This window comes from Micromonas commoda, chromosome 7 (genome assembly GCF_000090985.2).
Source record: "Micromonas commoda chromosome 7, complete sequence".
NCBI classification, from domain to species: domain Eukaryota; kingdom Viridiplantae; phylum Chlorophyta; class Mamiellophyceae; order Mamiellales; family Mamiellaceae; genus Micromonas; species Micromonas commoda.
In genome coordinates, this window is record NC_013044.1 from 441,886 (window position 1) to 465,890 (window position 24,005).

Below are 24,005 nucleotides of genomic sequence, written 5' to 3' on the forward strand. Positions count from 1 at the left end.
CCTTCACTCGCCATGTCGGTGATCGATCGGTTCCCGCACTCGACCGCCGAGCTTCGGCGCGTCAAGGCGGTGCAGTTCGGCGTGCTCAGCCCCGATGAGATCGTGCGTCCCCCAATTCGATCACCCGCCCTCGCCACCGCCCGCCAAAACTTTAGGGTTGAGGGTTCCTCCCGGGTCCTCCTTCGATGACCGTCCCCCTGAGCGCCTCATTCCCCCCGTACTCTCGTTCAACAGAGGAAGATGTCGGTGTGCGAGATCGAGACGGCGGAGACCTACGAGAAGGGCAGGCCCAAGCGCGGCGGCTTGAGCGACCCGCGGATGGGCACGATGGACCGCGCGATGGCGTGCGAGACGGACGGCATGAACAGCACGGACACGCCCGGGTACTTCGGGCACCTGGAGCTGGCCAAGCCGGTGTTTCACTACGGGTTCATCAAGAACGTCGTCAGCGTGCTGCGATGCGTGGGGTTCTCCTCGTCGAAGCTGATGATCGACAAGGTGCGCGCGAAGACACCCACGCTGGCTGGATCTTTTGCCCGCCGCCCCGCTCGCCCTGACTGGTTCCCATAGGTTTTTTCGCGCCTTGGATCGCGAGCGCGATCACGGCGAGCGAGGGCGCGAGCGGAGGTTTTACGGCGCCGCGCGGGTCGATGCGCGATCCACGTGACCCGAGTGCGATATTCGCCGCGCGCGGTGCCCCCGTAACGCGCCGCTCCGCGTCGTTCCCCTCGCCGCTCAGCGACAGACGCTCCCTCTGCAGACTATTTTTCCACCGAGGCGCATCGGCCCGTCGCCGCCGCCCAGCCGCGCTCGACTCACCCGCCTCGCCCTTCCCTCGACCCCACCGCAGAACGAGGATCCCAAGTTCGCGCAGATCATGCGCATCAAGAACAACAAGCAGCGCCTGCGCAAGTTCACGGATGCGTGCAAGACGAAGACCATCTGCCCAGCCACCGGAACCCCCCAGCCGCAATACCGGTTGGAGGGGATGAAGATAACCGCGGAGTTCAAGAAGCTCGAGGAGGACGACTACCTTCCCGACGGCGGCGAGCGTAAGCAGGTGATCACCCCGGAGAGGGCGCTGAACATCCTCAAGAACATCAGCGACGAGGACTGCAGGATCCTCGGCTTTGACCCCGAGCACGCGCATCCCTCGTGGTTTGTGCTCCAGGCGCTGCCGGTGCCGCCGCACCCGGTGCGCCCGTCCGTGGCGTTCGACAGCAGCACGAGGTCGGAGGATGACCTCACGGTGAAGCTCATGGAGATTGTCCGCACGAACAAGAACCTGCAGCGGCAGGAGCAGAACGGCGCGCCGCAGCACGTGGTGCAGGAGTTCACCGAGTTGCTGCAGTATCACATCATGACCTTCATGGACAACACGGTGGCGGGTCAACCCCGGGCGTTGACGCGCTCGGGGCGTCCCATCAAGTCAATCTCCGAGCGTCTCAAGGGTAAGGCTGGTCGCATTCGTGGTAACCTGATGGGTAAGCGCGTTGACTTTTCGGCTCGCACGGTGATCACGCCCGACCCCAACCTGATGCTCGACGAGCTCGGCGTCCCGTGGTCGATCGCTCTCAACATGACCTACCCGGAGACGGTGACCCCGTACAACATCGAGCGCCTGCGTAAGCTCGTCGAGAACGGCCCGCACCCGCCCCCGGGCGAGACTGGGGCCAAGTACATCATCCGCGAGGATGGCCAGCGCCTGGACCTTCGGTTCATGAAACGCGAGAGCGACAAGCGACTCGAGTACGGGTACAAGGTGGAGAGGCACATGATCAACGGCGACTGCGTGCTCTTCAACCGTCAGCCGTCGCTGCACAAGATGTCCATCATGGGTCACAGGGTTCGGATCATGCCCTACTCCACTTTTCGGATGAACATCTCGGTGACGCCGCCGTACAACGCGGATTTCGACGGCGACGAGATGAACATGCACCTGCCGCAGAGCATGGAGACGCGCGCTGAGGTGCAGGAGCTGATGATGGTGCCGAAGATGATCGTGTCCCCGCAGGCGAACAAGCCGGTGATGGCGATCGTGCAGGACACGCTTCTCGCGTGCCGCCTGATCACCAAGCGCGACACGTTCATCACGAAGGACGTCTTCATGAACATCCTCATGTGGCACACCAACTGGGATGGCAAGGTGCCGAAACCGGCCATCATCAAGCCCGAGCCCCTGTGGACGGGCAAGCAGGTGTTCTCCATGTTCACCCCCGACGTCAACGTCATCCGAACGTCCGCGTGGGCACGCGACGCCGACGACATGGACTTTTCCGTGGATGACGTCGGCGTGCGAGTGGAACGCGGCGAGCTCATCACCGGCATCATGTGCAAGAAATCGATGGGCAGCGGCGGTGGAGGTTTGATCCACACCATCTGGGAGGAGTGGGGCCCCACCGCGGCGCGCGACTTTGTCTCGCAGGTGCAGTGGCTCCTCAACTACTGGCTCCTCCACTACGGCTTCACGATTGGAATCTCCGACACCATCGCCGACGACAGGACCATGCAGACGATCAACGACACGATCACCAAGGCCAAGTCCGACGTGAAGGAGGTTGTCGCCATCTACCAGAGGGGCGAGCTGGAGATGCAGCCCGGCATGACCGCGCAGCAGTCGTTCGAGCAGAAGGTTAACCAGATTCTCAACAAGGCGCGCGACAACGCGGGTAACTCGGCTCAGACGTCGCTCGACGACACCAACAACGTGAAGATGACGGTGACGGCCGGTTCCAAGGGTTCGTTCCTCAACATCTCGCAGATGATCGCGTGCGTGGGCCAGCAGAACGTCGAGGGTAAGCGCATCCCGTTCGGGTTCACCGACAGGTCGCTGCCGCACTTTGCGAAGAACGACCTCGGCCCTGAGGCTCGCGGGTTTGTCGAGAACTCCTACCTGCGCGGCCTCACGCCGCAGGAGTTCTTCTTCCACGCCATGGGCGGTCGCGAGGGTCTCATCGACACCGCGGTAAAGACGTCCGAGACGGGTTACATCCAGAGGCGACTGGTGAAGGCGATGGAGGACATCATCGTGAAATACGACGGAACCGTGCGGAACAGCGCGGGTGACGTGATCCAGTTTCTCTACGGCGAGGACGGCATGGACGCCACGTACGTCGAGTCCCAGAAGATCGACACCCTGCGCGACTCGCGGGAGAAGTTCCGCAAGCGGTTTCACATGGACCCCGACGAACCCGGCTTTGGCCGCGGGTGGATGTCGGAGGCGCAGGTGAACGACCTCGCCAATTCCGCGGAGAAGCGCGCCCTGCTCGAGGAGGAGTGGGAGAGGCTCCTCAAGGACCGGGAGGAGCTCAGGCGGACGATGAGCACCGGCGACCAGAACGTGCACTTGCCGGTAAACCTCAAGCGGATCATTTGGAACGCGCAGAACAACTATCGAAAGGTGAAGGATGCGTCCTCGGGAGGGTCGCGGGGCGGCGAGGAGTTACAGGCTGTGCACGTCATCGAGAGCGTCAAGTCCATGCTCAACGGTCTCGTGGTCGTTCCCGGCCGCGACGCGCTCTCGGTCGAGGCGCAGAGAAACGCCACCATCCTCTTCTTTGCGCTGGTGCGATCGACGCTCAGCGCCAAGAGGGTGATGAGCGAGTTTAGGCTCTCCCCCGCGGCGTTCAACTGGGTCATCGGCGAGGTTGAGTCGAGGTTTAAGGTTGCGCTCGCGCCCCCGGGCGACGGCATCGGCACAGTCGCCGCGCAGTCCATCGGCGAGCCCGCGACGCAGATGACACTGAACACCTTCCACTTCGCGGGTGTCTCCGCGAAGAACGTCACGCTCGGTGTGCCCCGTCTGAAGGAGCTCATCAACATCGCCAAGAAGATCAAGACGCCTTCGCTCACCGTCGCGCTGCGCAAGGATCTCGCCGGGGACAGGGCGATGGCCAAGAACGTCCAGTCGATCCTCGAGTACACCACCCTGCACTCCGTCGCCGCCGCCTCTGAGGTTTGGTACGATCCCGATCCCACGGATACCGTCATCGAGGAGGACAAGGAGTTTGTCAGGTCCTATTACGAGATGCCGGATGAGGACGTGGATCCCAGCCGGATGTCCCCGTGGCTGCTCCGCATCGAGCTGAACCGCGAGATGATGGTGGACAAGAAACTGCTGATGGCGGACATCGCCGAGCGCATCAACCAGGACTTCCAGGAGGATCTGTCCTGCATATTCAACGACGACAACTCCGAGAAGCTCATCCTCCGAATTCGCCTGCTGGACAACGAGATGGGAGACAAGGAAGCCGGCCCGTCCACCACCGAGGACGAAGTCTTCCTCAAGAAGCTCGAGTCGCAGATGCTCACCAACCTGGCGCTGCGGGGTATCCCCGACATCAAGAAGGTGTTCATCCGCGAGGCGAACGTGATGGGCCTGGACCCGGTCACCGAGACGTTCACCAAGAAGAGCGAGTGGATGCTCGACACCGAGGGCGTCAACCTCCTGGAGGTTATGAACCACGAGGATGTCGACTTCACGCGCACCACGTCCAACCACCTCATCGAGGTGATCCAGGTGCTGGGCATCGAGGCTGTGCGAAACACGCTGCTCAAGGAGCTTCGCGGCGTGATCGAGTTCGACGGCTCGTACGTCAACTACCGCCACCTCGCCATCCTCGTCGAGGTGATGACCTATCGGGGACACCTCATGTCCATCACCAGGCACGGCATCAACCGCGTGGAGACTGGACCGCTCATGCGGTGCTCCTTCGAGGAAACGGTGGACATTCTTCTGGAGGCGGCGGCGTTCTCAGAGCGCGACGGCATGAACGGTCTCTCCGAGAACATCATGCTCGGGCAGTTCTGCCCCCTGGGCACCGGAGAGTTCGGCCTCCACCTCAACGAGGACATGCTCAAGGAGGCGGTGGACCTTGACCTCGGTTTATCGGAGGGGGGTCTGGGCGTCGGCGTCACCCCCGGCCGCGGCATCACGCCGGGCCGCGAGGGCGCCATGTCCCCGTCGTTCCTCCTGTCCCCGACCGCGCACATGAGCCCGTTCGACGATTCCATGCGATTCTCGCCGCAAGGGACGGATTACGGATCCCACGCCGGCGGAGGGCAGTCGCCGGGGTACTCTCCCACGTCACCGGCGTACTCACCGACGTCACCGGCGTATTCACCGACGTCTCCGGCGTACTCGCCCACGTCTCCGGCGTACTCACCCACGTCTCCGGCGTACAGCCCGACGTCACCGGCGTACTCACCGACGTCACCGGCGTATTCACCGACGAGCCCAGCCTACTCACCCACGTCACCAGCGTATTCACCCACGTCACCGGCGTACAGCCCGACGTCACCGGCGTACTCACCCACGTCACCGGCGTATTCACCGACGTCACCGGCCTACTCACCCACGTCACCGGCGTATTCACCGACGTCACCGGCCTACTCACCCACGTCACCGGCGTATTCACCGACGTCACCGGCGTACAGCCCGACGTCACCGGCGTACAGCCCGACGTCACCGGCGTATTCACCCACGTCTCCGCAGTACTCGCCCACGTCGCCGCAGTACTCGCCCACGTCGCCGCAGTACTCGCCCACGTCGCCGCAGTACAGCCCCACGAGCTTGGGTCTGTCCGATGCGGACGCGCCGACGAGGTCCCCGACCTCGCCGCAGTATTCGCCGTCCACGGAGGCGGACGGCGACCAGTGAAGGAACCAAACCGACGCGCGGAATTACCGGTAAAATAGCGAACAGAACGATTCAAAAACTATCATAGCTCACATTCAACGACGCGCTCGCTCGCTAATACTAATACTCCTCGTCCGGCAGCGCGGGATCGGCGAACTTGAGCCCCGGCCTGTCGCACCGCTCCACCTCCACGTCCGCCTCGACCGTTTGCCCCATCGCCGCGGGCACCGTCCGCCGGCGCAGCGATCCCGCGGCGTTATTCACCGCCGTGTACGCGTAGATGGCGCCTTGCCCGTACTTTACCGCGAGGTCCACCGTCGCCTTTTCCCCCGCGTCCCCGTCCCGCGGTTCGTACGCGAGCACGAAACCGTCCTCGCGCCAGTCGTGCGCGAACCCGAACGCGCGCCACCACGCCTTGGGCGCCGGGGTCATCGCCTCGATGTCGGCTCTCAATTTATCATTCGCGGCTCGATTCTCCGCAATGGGGCGCTCCTCGCCCATCGGGTTGAACCCCGTCAGCGCGAACAGCCGGGAGGCGGTGACGATGGGTGGGAACGGCACGTGGGTTCGAACGCCGCCGGGCGCGTCCACCGGGCGGGTGTATATCGCGCCGCCGGACTCGCCGGGGACGTCGATCCATCCGTCGTAGGCGTTCGCCCAGAGCCCCTGCAGTTCGCGCTCCCGATCCGCGTCGGGGCCGTCCGACGAAGCCATCGACGAGACGCGATTCGCGCGGAGTGAAGGGGCGACGGAGCGGCGGGAGAGGGTGAGGGTGGTGAGGGTGACGATTCCGGCGGCGATGAGCGAACCGCCGCACGTCGCCGAGCGAAACCCGCGTCGCAGTCGGCCGACGGGGAGGACGGAAGGAGGAGCCCCCTCGGAAATCGCGGTGTTAGCGTTGACGGGGCTGACGATTCTCCGCACGCCGACGCCGAGCATGAGAGTCGCGGCACCCAGGAAAACGCCCCAGCCGACGTCCGCGACCGAGGTGGACGTCAGCGACGCGCGATCGAAGGCGCTTCGATGCGCGCCTCACCTACGTGTTCTGATGAGACCCCACCAGTGTTTGGACACCTCCTCAATTTATGGACTTATCAGAAACACGTAAGATTACGAAGGTACATTTTGTCGTGGCGTCGCGGGCGCGTGTCTGGCGCTGCACTCCTCGGGGCGCGGGAAGGGATGCCGTCGATCTGGCGGCCGAACGTCAGAGTGACCCTCGACGAGTATGGCGAAGTTGAGGACACGGAGATGGGGGGAGAGGAGTTGACGAAGAAGGGCGTGAAGCGGAAGAGAGCCCCTCGCACAAAGGGGCCATGCGAACACGGCGTGAAGTGGAGGTCGAACTGCAAGGTGTGCAGCGCTTGTCCGCACGGGAAGTGGCGCAGTCGGTGCAAGGAGTGCGGTGGTGCATCAATCTGCGAGCACGGCCGTCAGCGCCATAGGTGCAAGGAGTGCGGGGGGTCTGAAGTCTGCGAGCACGGTCGTCAGCGCCACAGGTGCAAGGAGTGCGGTGGGTCTGGAATCTGCGAGCACGGTCGTCAGCGCTCTACGTGCAAGGAGTGCGGTGGGGGTGGAATTTGCGAGCACGGTCGTCGGCGCTCTCGGTGCAAGGAGTGCGGTGGGTCATCAATCTGCGAGCACGGCCGTATGCGCTATCAGTGCAAGGAGTGCGGTGGGGGTGGAATTTGCGAGCACGGTCGTATACGCTCTGAGTGCAAAGCGTGCGGCGGGGGCTCAATTTGCGAGCACGGTCGTCGACGCTCTTACTGCAAGGAATGCGGTGGGGGCTCATTCTGCGAGCACGGTCGTCGGCGCTCTCAGTGCAAGGAATGTCGCGCGGTGAAAAGTGAAACATGATCCCGCCGCCGCGATTTGGTACTGGTAAAGAGTCGATTGAAATGTATTCTCAAACGCGACGACGTCTCGCGTCTCGCCCCTTCGACGACAAACTTGCGACGCTCAAACCCGCGCCCGTCACTCCTTCCGCTTCGGCCAGCCTAAAACCCCGTCTATGATAAAAAGTCACCGCAGCAGCGACGCGTCCGGCTTGGCCTCGTCCCACGGACCGTTAATCTGCTCCTTGAAACCCATCATCCGCACGAGCCACGCCGGGCACACCACGACGATGCCGAACACCGCGGCGACGTACCCGACCGCCAGCGTCGTCACGTTCCCATCGCGCATCGACCCCCTCAGCGCGAGCACCGACGCCATCGCCGCGCCGTGAAGACACGTCGTCGCGAACACGTGACGCACAGCTGTGCGCGGCCCCCCCCGCCGCTGCGCTTCCCGGCGCAACGACGGGAGCAGGACGAACAGCGCGACCGCGAGGGTCATGTCGGCGAAGACCGCGGCGTTTGGTTCCAGCGGCGACCGCGCGTCTGGCGCGGGGGGTAACCTCGACGTGAGTATCGCGGATGCGAACATGGCGGCGCCCAGGGACACGAAGGATCCGAGCCGCGCGGAGCTCGAGTTGAGCGACGCGTAATCGTGCGTGAGGAGGTGGAGCGCGAGGGAGCACACGGCGGTGGCAACGGCGGTGTCGTCGCTGATCGCCGCGGTCATCGTCTGGAAGAGCGGCGTGAGCGCGAGGATCGCGGCGAGCATGGCGGGGCCCACGCGCGCGCACCGGCGAACCGCGCGCGCCGGCCCGTGCATCGCCGCGACGGCGAGCGCCCCGGTGGCGAGCAGCGCGGCGTCGATGGCCACCAGGTCTCGCGCGGTCACGCGACCGGAGAGGAGGTGCGCCACCGCGGTGGACTTCAGGGCGACCACCGCGAGCTGCTGCGACACCGTCGCGGCGTCCAGCATCACCTCGGACAGCACCCGCGGCGTGATCCGCCCGTTCAGCACCAGCCCCGAGAGGAACGTGTCGTCGGTGTGATTGTCGGGGAACGCCTGCTTGCGGTAGAGGACGCGGTCCCAGGACGCGGCGCGGTCGGGCTCGTTCGAGGTTGACGCCGCGCCGTTTGATCGCCGTCTCGCGATCCCATCTCCGCCCATCCGCCTCGAACCTCGCCCCGGAACGAACCCGGTCGTCCGGCGCCACCGCGCAAGTGAATGACCTGGGCACAGAGCTGGCATTTGTTGGCACCCCACATTCTTGGCACGGCCGCGGAAGAAGAATTCAAATTCGAGCCACGACAGAGGAGCCACGACAGAGCGCGCCGCGCGGACTCGCGCCGACTATCGCGCACCGACCGCCCTCGACCATCGCGACGTAGGCTGTGCGTGGCGCATCATGGGTGAGCCCTCGCGAACCCCGTCCCGACGCGCTCCCAATCGTCCGAAACCCCCGCTGCGCACCCTCAAAATCCGGCTTGTTTCCCTCACCTCCCGCCCGATTATCCCCTTTCCCCATCCCCAGGCGCTCGCGGCAGGGACATGCTGGCCGCGGCGCAGAACGCCATCCAGACGAGCGCGCAGAAGAAGAAACGGGACGAGCTGATGTTCTCGCCGGGCAGGAAGAAGACCGGCGGCGGCGTCGACGCCGCCGCGACCGCTCGGGCGAATCGAAAGATCCCCGCGCCGGTGCGCGATTGGCCCAACCTCTTTCCGCGCGAGTCCCCAGGCGCGAACGCCATGCTGCGCACCCCTCCCGCGGCGACCCCGCGCGCGGACCGCGACACCTTCGCCGCGCGCACCGTCGGAGGCACCATCGCGCTCGCGGGCGCGCAGCGAAAGCCCCGCGCGCCTCCGAGCGGCACCGTCACGGGCACGCCGGTCGGCAGGAGACGCGACGACGCGAACGACGAGAACGTCACCCCCGCGGGGCATCCCGGGTCGACCCGACCCGCCGGCGCGACGCGAACCCCGCTGGGCGGCGCGTCCACCATCCAGCGCGCCGCCGCGCCGCCCGCGATCCTCCGCGACCCTCGCGGCGGCGCGGCGACGAAGCCCGTCGCGCGTCACCCGCAGACGGTGGCGCGGCGCATGTCCTTCGACGGCGCCGGCGACGATCGGCGAGACGACTCGCTCCTTCCTCCGGCGAAAAAGTTGCGGGTGACCGTGGCGGCCCTGGAGGGACTCGAAGACGACGGGGACGACGCCTCGAGGCAGCCCCCCAGCACCCACAGGTCCGCGACGACGACCGACGGGCCCGCCAAGTGCTGGCTGCCGCGGCCCAAGCCCGGGGCGGGCCCCCCCCATCCGTTCAGGGACGCCGCCGACGACGACGACGACGTCGCGCCCCCCGCGCTCGAGAGGCCGCCGGCCAACCCCTTCGGCAACCCCTTCGCCGCGGCCAAGGCCAAAGCCGCGTCCGCGGTCGCCAGGGCGGACGCCGAACGCGCCGCGGCGATCGCCGCTCGTCCGGTGCCTCGCACCCCGGGTCTGCGGAATTTGGGCAACACGTGTTACCTCAACGCCGCGCTCCAGGTGCTCTGCGGGTTGGAGGAGTTCGCGCGCGCGGCGGAGGCGAAGCCGCTGGCGGACGGGGGGTTCGACGACGGGTCCGTGTACAGCGCCGTGCGCGGGCTGGTGGCGGCGAGGAGGGCGTCGCACGAGCGCGCCATCATGCGAGCGGCGGCGGCGGCGGCGGCGGAGTCGACGCCCGCGACCTCGTCCCTCCCCGCGCCGCGGGGTCCCTCCGCGGTTCTCTCCCCGGCGGAGGTGAAGACCGCGGTGCAGCGCAGGCACGCGCACTACGCGGGTAACCGGCAGCACGACGCGCACGAGTTTTTGTGCGAGTGCCTGGACGCGTTGGAGGAGGAGGTGACAGCGGCGTACGCGGACGGTCGGCTCGAGGCTCCGGAACCGAAGAGCGTGGTGCCGCTGCACGCAACCCTGTGCCCCACGCGCAGGAACTTCACCACGGCGGTCGCCGCGACGCTGACGTGCGAGTCGTGCGGGGACGCGTGCGTGCGGCACGAGACCTTCCGACACCTCTCCGTCGAGCTTCCGGAGAGTTCCGGCGCCGACGGGTCCGCCGACGTCGAGCTCGCGTCGTTGCTCGACGGGTTTTTCACCCCCGAGACGCTGGAGCGTAAGTGCGAGAGGGACGGGTGCGACGGCACGTCCGCGACGCTCGTTCGGCGCATCGTGAGGCTGCCCAGGGTGCTCGTGGTGCACCTCAAGCGGTTCAGGTACGTGCGGACGACCGGGGGAACCAAGGCGGCGGCTCGCGGCGGCGGGGATGACGAAAACGCGAGGAGCGACGGAAACGGAAACGCCCCGACGCAAGCGGAGCCCGCCCCGGCCCCGGCGCCGTTCGCGATGCGAATGGTCAAGGTGACGCGTCCGGTGAAGCTTCCCACGAGGCTCACCCTCGAACCGTTCGTCGGGGAGGACGCCTCGGCCCTGCGCGGTCCCCCGCCCCGGTCGAACCATCCCGTCGCCGCCGAGGTCGTTCGCCCCGTCGACTCGGCGCCCGCCGACGCCACCGCCGTCGTCCCCGCGGGCAAGGCTCGATCGAAAACGCTCCAACAAAACGGTTTGTTGGACGAGAACGACGACAAGACGACGACGCCCGCGGTGCCCCGCCGCCTGAACCTGAACCTGGACCTCCACGAGGACGACTCCAAGGGTGCGCAGGGGTCGTCGAATCCGACCCCGCGCGGACACCCCGACTCGAACGACGGCGGCGGTTTTACCCCCGTCGACGGAGGCGTCGCCGCCGCGGAGACCACGCCGGAGCCGCGGGGCGCGCGCGACGAGGCCACCGCGGCGGTTCACGTCTACCCCGACGACGCTTCACCTTCCGGCCCGGACGCCAAGCGCCAGGCGGGCGCGTACGAGCTCCGCGGGGTCGTCTCGCACGTCGGGTCGAGCCTGGAGTTTGGTCACTACGTCGCGCACGTTTTTGGACCGAGGCGGGACGGCGGCGTCGGGTGGACCACGTTCGACGACGAGGCGGTGGACGAGGTGGAGGAGGGGAGGGTGCTGAGGGACAGGACCGGGTGCTACGTCGCGGTGTACGCCCTCGGAGATTGAACGATCGAATCGACGGACGGGGATTGAATCAGACGAAGGTTAGAGAGAGTCGAATCTTTTTCACAGCTGTGTTTCACCGACGTTTTTGGGCTATTCTGGGTAGAAGTTGGCGCGCTCCCTCGCGGGCTTGCCGTAGGCCCTGTCGAACGCCCTGGCGTGCTTGACGATCGCCTGAAGCGCCAGTCCGCTCGCGGCGTCCACGCCGTCCATCACCGACGCGTCGTCCCTCTCGCCCCGCCAGATGCGCTCCAGCACGCGCCGGTCCAGCGCCCACCCCTCCTTGGCCAGCCGGGGAACGATCTCCTCGTTTATCGCGCGCACCCGGTCGTCCCCGTGGGGCTCGGGGATCCACGGTACCGCGGCGATGGCCTCGAAGAGCCTGTCGTTGATCTTCAGCGCGGCCACGAGGTCCCCGCGCTTCCGCCCGCCCGCCGCGTTGTCGCCGCCGTCAGAGTTGGAATAATCCACCCCTTTGACGTTGCTCCACGGGTTGTGCCTCCGGGCCACGTACCCGGAAGAATCTCGAACGTCCCAGTCCCCGGGGTCCCACCGAAAGTCCCCGGGCACCCCCACCTTGGCCATCACGTCCCGCAGCTGCCGCGCCACCAGGTTGCGGCAGTCCCCGCCCGTGGTTTTGAACGAAAACGGCACGACCCTGACGCCCTCTGGCGATTCGTCGTCGTGGACGAAGAATTTCAGTCGCTTGATGCCCGCGTTCGGCGTCGTCTTATCGCGCGTCACGGAGTCCAGCACCGTCTGTATCGCCTTGAGAGACTCGTCGTTCGTCTCGCCCGCGCCCGCGGGTCCCGAGGCGAACAGATCGGGGTGGACCTTCGCCACCAGCTTCGCCATGGCATCCTTCAGCGGGACGGACGATTCGGTCGACGATTGTCCCTTCGACTTGTTGGGTCGGGCCGCCTCCGTGGCGGGCTTGGGCGCGCGGTTTCTCGCGGGTTTGACGCCGAACTTGGTCGACGCGAGCCTGCGGGAGGCTGGCGCGTCGCCGGGCGGTGAGGTCCAGGGCGCGAGGTGCGCGGGGAGCGTCGGCGGGGACCGCACGTCGTCTCGCATCGATCCCGATCGGGTGCCCAAACCGAAATCGGCACGGGCCGTGGAGGCCAGCGCGGCGCTCAACCCTCGACGCCCCCAACGCGCCGCCGCGCGCGCCACGGACGGCGTGAGCATACTCGCCGCGACGCGGAAAACGGTGGGGACTCGCCGCGGGGAACGGGAGCCCTTCGCGCGCGGACGGGTTTGGAACCGGCAGGAAACGCCGTCTGGGCTTGTTGGCGTGCACCATTTTCAGGTCCAACACTTACCGAGGGAGGCTCCCGTGACGACACGACACGATGCGATATCACACGTCTGAACGGGGGGGGAGTCGGACGTCCATCCGGCGCCGTTCGCGTCGTTCTGTTGCTACTCTACGTCGTCTGACAACTGCTAAAAGACTAAAAGAATAATGAACGAATCAACCGCGCCGAGCGAAACCCTCGCGAGGCGACCCCGCCGCCGCCAGCTGTGTCGCTCGATCCACGTCAAACGCAATAAATGACGAAGACGCGCCTCCGCCGATGACCCTTCTCCCCTTGGCGTCCACCCGGTACGCGCCGCGTTGTTCCCGCCCTGTACGTCGACCGCGGCACGCCGCGAGGGCGCACGAGACCGACGCCACGGCGCCGACGACGACGCCGACGACGACGCCAAACGACGGAGCTTTCTTCGACTCGGGGACGACGTCGGATGATTCATACATCGCGGATGTACGGGACGACGCCTCGACCGATGAATCACGCTCGTCAGGCGGCGGGGGCGGCATGAGCGGCGGGGGCGGCGGCATGAGCGGCGGGGGCGGCATGGGGGGCGCGCGCGCCACCTCGATGGCCGGCAGGCTGAGCTCCGCCACCGTCACCGCCGCCGCCATCTTCCCCGGCGAGCTCAGCTCCGTCAACGCGGCGAACCCCGGACAGTTCGCGAGATTTGACCCTCCGCCGCTCGCCGCAACCTCCGCGATGGCGCCCCGCACGCCCGGTCCCTGCATCACCGCGGCGACGGCGGAGGCGGAGCGGACCACCGCCATCGGGTCGTCCGGGTGGAGCCCGGCGCCATCCGCGGCGGCGGCGCGGAGCACGCGAGCGGACCCGACGGAAACCTCGGCGACGGCGGCGACGGCTTCGGCGCTAATCGCGTTGATTGCGTCTCCGACAACCCCGCCGGCCACCGCGCCCTCGATGGAGTCGTTGGCGAGCGCCGACACCGTGCGCGTGGACTCCAGGTCGACGTGCCCGTCCAGTATCCTCCTCCTCCCTCGGAAATCGCCGCCCGTCGTCCCAGCGTCGTGGATCAAATCAGCCACCGCGTTCAACACGAACGTCTCCGCTTGTCCGGCGTCGCCGCCGCACGCGGGGGTTAACAGCGCGGATAACGCCGAGACCAGGTTCGCGACCAGCGACGTCGCCACCACGAGCTCGTGGCCGTCGCCGTCGGCGACCGCGCCGACCGGGTCGACGCGCGACACGTCGATCGACGCGTCGAGGCTGAGCGCGTCGTTGACCATAGCCTTGGCGTCGCCAGTCGTCGTCCCCCGCCTTTTCGCAATCGCCGCCGCGACGGTGGTCAGGGGCGTGACCATCACGACGCCGCCGTCGTCGTGCTCGGTCGGATCCACGGGCTCCGCGGACGTCAGGCGCGACATGCCCGGCGCCGCGAGCGTGAACGAGTCCACGCAATCCGGGTCACCCGCGGCGGCGACGACGACGTAAGCGTGCGAGCCGCCTCGGCGCCACGAGTCGGTCCTCGGCACCGCAAAGCCGCCGAGCCTGTCAGTCGTCGCCCGCGGCTCGTCCCGGCCGGGGAGGCCGTCGCCGTCGACGTCGACGAAGACGGGGCACCGCGCCAGGTACCCGTCGACCGCGCGACCGGTCACGGGGGGCGACGCGGGGGTGGGATCCACGTCCCCGGGAAGCGGCGGGGGCGCGGGGGGAGGGGACCGCGGCGTCGGCGGCGGCGGCGGCGGCGACGGGATCGGCGGCGGCGGCGATGGTGGCGGCGGCATCGGGCTCGGCGGCGGCGGGCTCGGCGGCGGCGGCGATGGTGGCGGCGGCATCGGGCTCGGCGGTGGCGGCATCGGGCTCGGCGGCGGTGGCGACGGGTTCGGCGGCGGAGGCGGGCTCGGCGGCGGCTCGTGCACCGGCGGCGGCGGGCTCGGCGGTGGAGGCGGCCTCGGCGGTGGTGGCGACGGCGGCGGCGGCGGCATAGGGCTCGGCGGGGGTGGCGGAGAGGGTGGCGGCGACGGCGGCGGCGACGGCGGCGGCGGCGGTGGGCTCGGCGGCGGCGCATCTGGCGTCGGCGGCGGCGGGCTCGGCGGCGGAGGCGGGCTCGGCGGCGGCTCGTGCACTGGCGGCGGCGGGCTCGGCGGTGGAGGCGGCCTCGGCGGTGGTGGAGACGGCGGCGGAGGAGGCGGCGGGCTCGGCGGCGGAGGAGGCGGAGGAGAAGGAGGAGAAGGAGGAGAAGGAGGAGAAGGAGGAGGCGGCTTTTCGCACGGTCGGTTGTCCATCGCCGCCGCTGGCGGCGCGGGAAACCTCTCGTTCGTCAGGCACCCCTCCCTCGTCAACTCGTCCCCGCCCCACCGCTCGAACCTGCCGCTGACGGCCAGCGCGAACGCCTGGTCTCCGCCGTCGAGGCTCCACGCCAGCGCCTCGACCCAGTATCGTCCCGCATCCGGCGAGCTCCAAACAACGCGCTCGGCGTTGTTCGTGTCGTCCCACGTGCCCCACGCGCCGTTCAGGGGCCACAGCTGCGTCGGCTCCGCGTCAGTTTCCTCCGGCAGGTGGTACAGGATGAGGTCGAGGTCGTTCACGAGCGCGCCGCCGTCGACGATCGCCGCCGGCGGATCGGTCCAAGCCAGAGTAGCCCGAAGCTCGTCGTTCGTCTGCTCGGCGACGTGCACGCAGACGCCGCGCGCCTGATTGGAAGCCGTGAACGCGAGCCCGTCGACGCCGTCGAGGACGACGAGGTTGGCGACCGTCGTGGACGCGTCCGGGTTGAGCGCGGACGGAAGCGGGACGGACTTGGCGAGGTCGATCCTGCCCCAGCCCTGACGCGGGCTCGGCGCCGGTTCAATCGGCTGAGCGTACCACGCGTAGTACCTGCCGTTTTTCCATTCGTAGCGCTGCTCAAAGCCAGTCATGGTCTGCGCGCCGTTGATGACGACCGCGCGCAGCAGCGCCGCGGACGGCTCGAAGCCGTCGTGGCAGTTGGCGGCGCCCGACGGGTGGTAGCCGTCGGTGAAGTACTGACGGAGCAACGCCATCGCGCCCGCGGCGACGGGCGTGGCCATCGAGGTGCCGCTCATCTTCACCGCCCCGCAGGTGTCCCCGCTAGCCACCTGGGCGTCGGTCAGGGGATACGCGCTGATGATGTTGTGCCCCGGGGCTACGACGTCGGGTTTGATGCGCCCGTCGAGGGTCGGACCTCCGGAGGTGAACGACGCTAAATTCTCGTGACGCGTCTCCGAGAGGGGTATCGGCCCGCGAACGCCGACAGTCAGGCGCTCGTATTCCTCCGTCATCGCGGCGAGCAACTCGCCGTCTCTCTGCGGGATGCTCAGCACGGGAATCGTGGGAACGTTTCCCCGGTACGCACTCGTCCCGTCCTCTGACGAGCCGGACATGAAACGAATGGGGCCGCTCAGGTAGTACCTGCCGAAGATCATCACCCCGACGGCTCCAGCGTCCACGGCGTTTTGAACCTTCGCAGCGTAGTCGCACGTGCCGTTCCTGATCAACAGAATGTTTCCAGCCACGTCGTTGGCAAGTGCGTCGCACGCGTCGAGGGGATCCGCCACGGCGAGGGCGACCTGGTCGATCGCGTGTGAACCCCCGGGCGGCGAGGAGAGATCGGGTAGACCGCCGTAGCCCCGAATCTTGAAATGCTCCCAGTGCTTTCCCATCGGTCCGCCGATGTCAACCTCGTACGTGTTGGTGTCCTCGAAGTAACCGAGGGAGACCGATCCCGAGTTACTCGATAGAGTGGCGCCGACGCCTAAGATGTTCTTGGCGTTGGCGGGTGCCCCGTAGGTGTATCGGCCGTCGGCGTAATACACAACCGTCCCGTCGCCGTACTGGATGCCCTGCGCGTTTCGGCCGTCGTTTCCGAGCGCAAACATCGGCAGAAACGTGGGATTTCGCCACGCAAACTCGTCAATCTCGCGCACTTCCTGCCCGTAGTACTTCGACGACCATCCCCAGCTGTCGGAATGTATCCTGGCGCCCGCGACTCTCGCGTGTTCGTAGTAGTCTTCGCCCATCGTATCCGCGATGTACAGACACGTTTCCCACGAATTTTTGGAACACACGTCGTAGGCGAGCGAGCCGATGTCCGTGAACGCCAGCCCGGCGTCTTTGGCCACGCCGTCGTACGGACCGAAGCTGTCGTGGTCGGTGAGCGCCCCCGCGATCGAACCGGCGACGTGAGTCCCGTGCCCATCCGTGTCAATCTCGTCGTCCGATATGCTTCGGCGCATCGCAAACTTGCCGGGCTGCTGAAACGCGCAGTGCCTCACGTCCACGCCCGTGTCGCCGCACCCGACGATCTGGCCGACGCCGGTGATCCCAACCTCGTGAAACGGCGAAGCCCCGAGACCCGCGCCTTGCACAACCTCCGACGCCTCCCTGTTTGTCAACCGACGCAGGGGGCGCCCGCGGGTCGACGCCGCGGGTCTTGGCGCCACCCACTGCGTCGCGCGGCTGGAAGCCAGCCAGTGCACCGTCGCGTTGAGCCCGCTTGGGAGGACGCCGACGATCACCTTGCCCCCCCGCCCGGCGACGCGCGCGAAGGCGTCGGCGTCGCCCGACGCGGACCTCACGCCCCGCTCAAACGCTCGAGCCGCCGCCGCCGCAAACGAGTCATCCCCCGCGGCGCCCCCGACTCCGCCGCCCCCGCCAGCTGTGTTTCCTCCCCCCACGCCTCCTCGTTCGTCGTCCGTCGGCGGGAGCACGGCTTCGAGGAGCACGCGGCCCGAGTCCGCGTCCGACGCGACGGCGTGCTCGCGCAGAAGCGCCGAGACGTTTCCGGAAGCCATCGCGTTCGGCAACTCGTTCAACACGCGATCCCACGCGGCCGCCGCGACGTCCCCGGGCGTGAGGGGACCCACCCACGTCACCCCCGGGAGCGCCGCCGCCGCCGCCGCCGCCGCCGGTCCCCCCACGGCGATGTACGACGCGACGGGGACGACGCCGGCGAGGAATGAGCCGTCGAAAGGACGAAGCGCCGACGCGAGCGACGAGCGAATCCCGTCGCGGCCGTCGGTGGCGACGATGAACTGCGCGACGGACGCGCGGGACGCGTTGGCGCCGAAGGCGCCCGGATCGGTCCACGCGCGCCCCCCGTCGTGGTCGTCGTTGTCGTCGTTCACCGCGGCGTCGTCGAGCAGGCGCCAGCGGACGTCCTCGCTCCCGCGACCGATGCGCCGATGTGGCCCGTCGCCCTCGGCGAGCGCTCGTCCGCGCTCGATCGCCGCCGCCGGCTGCGTCGCCGCGGGCTTCGTCCCGGCCCGCTCCGCGGCGAGCTCGGACGAGACGTTCACCACGCGCCGCTCGAGGAGGAGCTCGCCGGGGCGGACGCCGTGCCGGAGTCGCGCGACCCCGTCGGTCGCCGCCGCGTCCGAAACGCCGGGGGCGAAAGTTGACGTCACCACGGCCAGGAGGAGGAAGGCCGCCGCGGGCAGCCGGGGGCGCGAACGCGCGCGAAGTCTCCAGCGACCGAGCATCACCGGCGATGCACCCTCCTAAATCTAATAACTACACCCGCGTTTCGGGCCATCTTCGCTGCCAGCTGCCTGTAGTTGCTGGGCGCCTGAAGTGTGTGTCACGGTCAAGATTCCAAAGATGTCGAACCCCGGCGAAGATTTTTCTGAAGGGACCTTTCGTGTGTCTGGGCACTCCCGAGAGGGATCCCGGCGGGGACTCCAAGGTGGGAACCGGAAAGCGCGGGCGAAGGGATCGAGCGTGTGGACGTCATCAAGAGCGAGGAGATGGCGAGCAGGACGTGCACAACTCCCGCGTCGCGTGATGTATTTAACATTAAACACAGACCCTCACACACTGGCAACCAGTCAGGCGCCCGAGCCGATGAGCCCCGGAGGCTCCGGCCCCCTCGACACCGGCGTCAGCAGCCGCCCGTCCCTGGTGTCCACGTACGTCTCCGCGTCCCTCAAAAACGTCCCAAACGCAACAGCCTCAAGCACCACCCGCCGCTGCGTCGCCACCGGCAGCGTCAGCGTCTTCACCTTGCCCCCGCCCACGACGTCCTGCACGCGGCTCATGAGCTGATCCGGGCTCGTGATTGGTTCGCCCCCCTCCTCCAGCGCGCGCTGCATCTCCATGGCGAGGTCCTCGATGCTGCCGAACAGCGCGCCCGTCTGGCGCTCCGCCAGGGTGACGCCCTCCATGGAGACGATCCTCGCCGTCTCCGCCAGCGCGTTCTGGTCGAAGGATTGGATGTACTGCTTGAGGGTCAGGTTATTTTGCGCGCCGGGTTTCGACGCGTCCTCGGTGGCGTTGCCCTTGTCGTCGACGTCGAAGACGCCGGAGGCGCCGGGGAACTCGGAGTTGGCGAAGCCGCCGACGCCCGCGCCGTCCGCCTCGTCCATGCTGTCCATGGCGGAGGCGCTGTTGAAGAGCTCCTCCAGGGCCTTGGCGCTGTCCAGCGGGTTCATCGGCAACGTGCCCATGGCTCGATCGAGCTTGAACCGCTTGTCCGCCTTGCGGAGGAAGTACCCGAACATGATGGACGCGGCGTACATCTGCGCGCACTGCAGCTTAGACATGCGTACCAGGGTGTTTGAGTAGGCGTTGGACGCCTGCGGGCCGAGCATGCCCATGAGATGCTCCTTGACCATCTCCAGCGCCTCCACCGAGTGCACCCCCGAGGTGAGCTTGGTGAGGTCGACTCCCCTGAGCAACACGTCCTCGTCGTCGAGCGGCGGCAGCATGTCGACGCCGATGCTGAGGAACTTCTGGAGGATGTTGGCGTACATGACGTCCTGCACGCCGCTCCTTCGCTCCAGCGCGCGCATCTGCTCGATGCGTCGGAAGAGCACCATCCCGCCCTTGTCCTTCTCGTCCTGGCTCACGTCGATGCTCCCCTCGGATTGCTCCTGCTGGTCGAGCTCGTCGATCATGCGGTCCAGGGTGGCCTCCACTGCAGCTTCGAAGAGCTGCGGCTCGGCGTCGAGGACGTGCGCGAGCATCTGGCCGTGCCCCGAGCCCGGAGACATGGGCGCGCCCTGGAAGGTCGGATCCGGGCGCTTGGGATTCGACGAGGAGTCCGAGTCGGATCCCTTCGCCGCGGCGACCTTCACCGCGCCCCGGCGAACCCGACGGGGCGCGAACGAGGCCGCGTGACGGCCCGAGAGGGACGCCATGGTGGAGTGTGTGGCGTACATCGCGGTCAGGGTCGACCCGACCCCGAGGGATTCCGGCCGGGAGAGCGCAACGGACGCGGCTCGCACACGTCGACGGCCTCCAGTCAAATGGGCACCTCCTCGGACGACGTTGGTAGCCTTGGGGGCGTCGCGGGTCGCCGCGGGGGCGAAGAGCGAGGCCGCCGCGGGAGCGAGCGCGGAGAGAAACATATGCGTCGTCGCGATCTCGCGCGATACGGACCTGTGCGGTGTGCACTGGGCGCGTCGAGCGCGGGCGGAACGCGCTAAAATTGCTTTGGAAGGCCGTGGAAAAACAAAACAAAACGCTCCAGACTGGATGGATTTTCGAGGTCTGTGATTGGTGATCCGCGCGCGACCAAATTTCGCTATGAGATCCGGTCAGGGTCCGGTTCTGCCGGTCAGGCGCGGACGGTATCCTGTCGTGGCGCTCTCAGAGGCCGGTTCCAGCTGGCTGGTTTTCAACTTGTGCAGTTCGACCGCCTCGAGCGTGCCCGAGCGACGATCGACCCCGAGGCCAAACCGCGGGGCGCCTGTGCGAGTGTCGCACATACTCTTTCCGGGCGCATTGACGTCCCGCAGAGGTATCGAAGGGGGTGCGTGACACCTTCGATCGATCGACGGCGAGCGAAGCGCGCGGTCGATTTGGAATCGCCGGGCGTGACGTCAGCCACGGCAGCAGCAGAGGCGGATAGGTGGTGACACATCCAAAATGTCGACGACCGTCGCGGCTTCCGTGTCGATGCGCGCGATCGTCGTGACCCGCGGCACCCCAACGCGCCGCGGTGTCGCGTCGCGCGCGACATTCCGGCGCGGCGACTCGCTCGCCACGCGCCAAGCCCGCCCGCACGCCGGCGCGTGGAGGCGGGGGATCAGGAACGTGGACCACGTGGGCGAACCATCGCGGCTCGCCGCGCGCGCGGGGCTCTTCTCCCCGTTCCGGGTCGAGGTTCCCGACGCGATCGACGAGTCCCCCGACGACATCATCCGCAAGAAGAAAGACACCGGCAAGAAACTGAGGCTCCGCATCGACGGCGTCTGGTACGACTGCACCGGCTGGGCGAGGGCGCACCCCGGAGGCGCGCTCTTCATCACCCTCATGGATGGCTGCGACGCCACCGACGTCTTCTACGCGCTGCACTCGTACGGACCCAACGGCGACGACACCGCCGCCAGGCGACTCGCCATGCTCCCCACGTGTTTGGGTCCCGACGAGGAGCCCGACGAGCAGTTTGGTTCATCCGAGGATAAGAACTCCTCGGGCGTCCCCACCGCGTACGGGACCCTCCCCGACACCGGCGTGCACTCCAACGATAACCTCCCGGGCGACGCAAACCCGGCGTTTGCGACGCTCAGGAAAAAGTTCGACGACGAGGGATGGTTCAGGCGCGATCCCCTGAAGGAGGCGGCGGTGCTGGGTACCACGCTCGGGCTGTACGCGATCGGGTGGTTCCTGGCCAACTCGCATCCGATCCTCGCGGCGTGTTCCATCGGCCTCGGGATGCAGCAGGCTGGTTGGCTCGCGCACGATTACATCCACGGCCGCGGCAAGTGGTGCTCGATGATGCGCGGGTTCGGCTCGCTGACGAACGGTTTCAGCACCGAGTGGTGGCAGCACAAGCACAACATGCACCACTCGTTCACCAACATCGACGGGCGGGACGGTGATATCAAGCTCGAGCCCCTCTATTTCCTCCAGTCGCCCGAGGTGACGGGGAGGCCCGATAACCCGGGCTTCCGCAGGTGGCAGCACTGGTACGGGTACCCGCTCTACGCGTTCACCTACGTCCTCTGGCGCCGCCACTCGCTCGCGTCCGCGATCCAGCGCAAGGATAAGAAGGAGCTCGCCCTACTCGCGGTGCACTACGGATGGCTCTTCGGCTGCTTGCCGCTCAGCGTGGCCATCTCATCCGTCCTGCTGGGCGGGTTCCTGGTGGGCGCCTTGGTGACGGCGACGCACCAGACCGAGGAGATCATGTTCGAGCAGGCTGGCGAGTTCGTGGACATCCAGTTCCGGAGCACGCGGGAGGCTGACGTGGATGGGCTGGAGCGATGGCTGTGGGGCGGGATGGACACGCAGCTCGTTCACCATCTCTTCCCCACGATGCCGAGGTACCGGCATCACGCGGCGAGGCCGATCATTCAGCGATGGGCGGCTGAGCACGGGTACGATTTCAGGATCTCCACGGCGAAGGAGATCATCGAGAAGAACTGGACCCACCTGAAGGAGATGGCGGGGGTGAAGATTCCCGCGCACATCTAAAGTGTTCGAAAAGCGTCGCTTGTATTATTAAGATCAATGAGTCGCTCTATCACATCCATCACTCTTCTCAATGTACACGGGGTCGGTCTTTCGCCCCCGGCTGTTTGCTCGGGTATCATCATAAGCAGTCAGTCGCTTCATCGATCCGTCTCATCACTTCTTCGTCGCCATCTTCCACAGCATGAGCCCGAGGTGAACCGCGTTGGCGATCCCGACGGCCCATCCAAGGCCCGACGCCACCTTGTGCGCCAGGTTCGCGTCCAACGGCAGCTTCTGGTGCGTGTACTTGACGCCCGTGTCCTTCTCGACGAAGTGCCCGTCGCCGCGGCACAGCCACCTCGTGGTCAGGAGGCCCTCGACGCCGACAGGCCCGCGCGCGTGGATGCGGCTCGTGGAGATGCCCACCTCGGCGCCCAGTCCGAACCTGAAACCGTCGGAAAATCTGGTGGACGCGTTGTGAAATACGCACGCGCTGTCGACCCGTCTCAGGAACTCCTCGGCGGCCGCCTTGTCGTTCGTGATGATGCACTCGGTGTGCCCGCTCCCGTTGGCGTGGATGTAGTCGATCGCCTGGTCCATGTCGTCCACGATCTCGACGGTGAGGCCCAGGTTCCCGTACTCGTGTCGGGGCGCCGGGCACGCCGGGAGCTTGAGCGCCTTCTCCGCGCGCGCACCGCCGTGCAGCGTGCACCCGGCCGCCACGAGCGCCGCGGCGACGGTCTCGTACCCGTCCTTACCCTTGCCGATCAGGGATTTGTGCACGAGCAGGGTCTCGAGCGCGTTGCAAGCCGCCGGGTAGTCGGTTTTGGAATCAACCGCAAGCTTAGCCGCCATTTTCACGTCGGCGTTTGGGTCCAAGTACATGTGGCACACGCCGTCCGCGTGGCCCAGCACCGGGATCTTGGTGTTGTTGCTGATGTAGGAGACGAGCGAGTTGGACCCGCGGGGGATGACGAGGTCCACGACGTCGTGCAGCGCGAGGATATCCGAGACGGCTTCGCGACCCTCGACGAGGACGATGCACTCGCGGTCGACGCCAAAGGCGGGCATGCAGTCGACGATGATCTGGTGGAGGATGGCGTTGGTCTTGGCCGCCTCCTTGCCACCCTTGAGGAGGAGGCCGTTGCCGGATCGGATGGCGAGGGAGGCGATCTGCGGGAGGGCGTCGGGCCTGGACTCGAAGATGATGAGGAGGACTCCGAGGGGCGCGGTGACCTGCTCGAGGGTGAGTCCGTCCGCCACCTTCATCTTGCTGAGCTGGCGGCCGAGCGGCTCCTCCATGTCGGCAATCTGTCTGGCGCCCGCCGCGAGCTGCGCGATCTTCCCGGGCTTCATCTTGAGCCTGTTGAGGAGGTGCGACTCGGTGTCGGCAGCCTCGGCGGCGGCGATGTCCTTCTCGTTCTCGCGCATGATGGCGTCCTCGTTGGCCTCGAGGGCGTCGGCGATCGCGTACAGCAGCGCGGCGCGATCCTCGCTGCTGAGGTTCTGGCGGAATCCGGATCGGGGCGAAGAGAAACGGGGTCAGCGGGTGGATGAACGACGGGTATTGGACGCGCGGCGAGAACATCGACAATCGTCACCGGCTGGGGAAAAGGTTTAGGGCGGCGCGGTCGATGGGGGCCGGGGGATGGCGGGATGCGAACCTGGAGCTGCCGGCTGGCGTTGCGCGCCGCCACGGCCTGGTCGCGGGTTGACATGCCCATCGTTGGAGGTGCGTGCGCCGCTGA

General features: G+C 67.3%; 10 protein-coding genes across 10 annotated transcripts; 4 read left to right on the plus strand and 6 right to left on the minus strand.

The window, feature by feature from the left end:
* Positions 1-12: 12 nt before the first annotated feature.
* MICPUN_94662 (predicted protein) lies at positions 13-5,737 on the plus strand (the record flags this gene model as incomplete). Its single annotated transcript, XM_002503483.1, has 3 exons — positions 13-102; positions 235-498; positions 851-5,737. The coding sequence occupies 3 exons, from the start codon at positions 13-15 to the stop codon at positions 5,657-5,659; spliced, it is 5,163 nt and encodes a 1,720-aa protein (XP_002503529.1). The 3' UTR covers positions 5,660-5,737.
* MICPUN_59930 (predicted protein) lies at positions 5,712-6,618 on the minus strand. The gene has a single exon (XM_002503831.1). The coding sequence runs from the start codon at positions 6,575-6,577 to the stop codon at positions 5,759-5,761; it is 819 nt and encodes a 272-aa protein (XP_002503877.1). The 5' UTR covers positions 6,578-6,618; the 3' UTR covers positions 5,712-5,758.
* A 202-nt stretch (positions 6,619-6,820) lies between these two features.
* Positions 6,821-7,498, plus strand: MICPUN_101399 (predicted protein; the record flags this gene model as incomplete). Its single annotated transcript, XM_002503484.1, has 1 exon — positions 6,821-7,498. One exon carries the CDS (start codon positions 6,821-6,823, stop codon positions 7,496-7,498), a length of 678 nt encoding a protein of 225 aa, XP_002503530.1.
* A 192-nt stretch (positions 7,499-7,690) lies between these two features.
* On the minus strand, positions 7,691-8,566 carry MICPUN_75949 (predicted protein; the record flags this gene model as incomplete). The annotated part of the gene is made up of 1 exon (XM_002503832.1): positions 7,691-8,566. A coding segment is annotated over one exon (876 nt), but the record flags the coding sequence as incomplete, so codon positions are not given.
* Positions 8,567-8,701: 135 nt separating this feature from the next.
* Positions 8,702-11,572, plus strand: MICPUN_59933 (predicted protein; the record flags this gene model as incomplete). Its single annotated transcript, XM_002503485.1, has 2 exons — positions 8,702-8,868; positions 9,022-11,572. The coding sequence occupies 2 exons, from the start codon at positions 8,702-8,704 to the stop codon at positions 11,570-11,572; spliced, it is 2,718 nt and encodes a 905-aa protein (XP_002503531.1).
* Positions 11,573-11,662: 90 nt separating this feature from the next.
* On the minus strand, positions 11,663-12,757 carry MICPUN_59934 (predicted protein; the record flags this gene model as incomplete). Its single annotated transcript, XM_002503833.1, has 1 exon — positions 11,663-12,757. The coding sequence occupies one exon, from the start codon at positions 12,755-12,757 to the stop codon at positions 11,663-11,665; it is 1,095 nt and encodes a 364-aa protein (XP_002503879.1).
* MICPUN_114075 (predicted protein) lies at positions 12,732-18,341 on the minus strand (the record flags this gene model as incomplete). Its single annotated transcript, XM_002503834.1, has 1 exon — positions 12,732-18,341. One exon carries the CDS (start codon positions 18,339-18,341, stop codon positions 13,044-13,046), a length of 5,298 nt encoding a protein of 1,765 aa, XP_002503880.1. The 3' UTR covers positions 12,732-13,043.
* A 295-nt stretch (positions 18,342-18,636) lies between these two features.
* On the minus strand, positions 18,637-20,232 carry MICPUN_108576 (predicted protein). The gene has a single exon (XM_002503835.1). The coding sequence runs from the start codon at positions 20,205-20,207 to the stop codon at positions 18,687-18,689; it is 1,521 nt and encodes a 506-aa protein (XP_002503881.1). The 5' UTR covers positions 20,208-20,232; the 3' UTR covers positions 18,637-18,686.
* Positions 20,233-20,727: 495 nt separating this feature from the next.
* On the plus strand, positions 20,728-22,278 carry MICPUN_59937 (predicted protein; the record flags this gene model as incomplete). The annotated part of the gene is made up of 1 exon (XM_002503486.1): positions 20,728-22,278. One exon carries the CDS (start codon positions 20,728-20,730, stop codon positions 22,276-22,278), a length of 1,551 nt encoding a protein of 516 aa, XP_002503532.1.
* A 153-nt stretch (positions 22,279-22,431) lies between these two features.
* MICPUN_59938 (predicted protein) lies at positions 22,432-23,981 on the minus strand (the record flags this gene model as incomplete). The annotated part of the gene is made up of 2 exons (XM_002503836.1): positions 22,432-23,763; positions 23,922-23,981. 2 exons carry the CDS (start codon positions 23,979-23,981, stop codon positions 22,432-22,434), a joined length of 1,392 nt encoding a protein of 463 aa, XP_002503882.1.
* Between the last annotated feature and the right edge of the window lie 24 nt (positions 23,982-24,005).

What these genes read in the sequence shown, in the direction of transcription:
- MICPUN_59930 (XM_002503831.1), bottom strand. Translation starts at nt 6,577, where the DNA reads ATGCTCGGCGTCGGCGTGCGGAGAATCGTCAGCCCCGTCAACGCTAAC.
- MICPUN_108576 (XM_002503835.1), bottom strand. Translation starts at nt 20,207, where the DNA reads ATGTTTCTCTCCGCGCTCGCTCCCGCGGCGGCCTCGCTCTTCGCCCCC.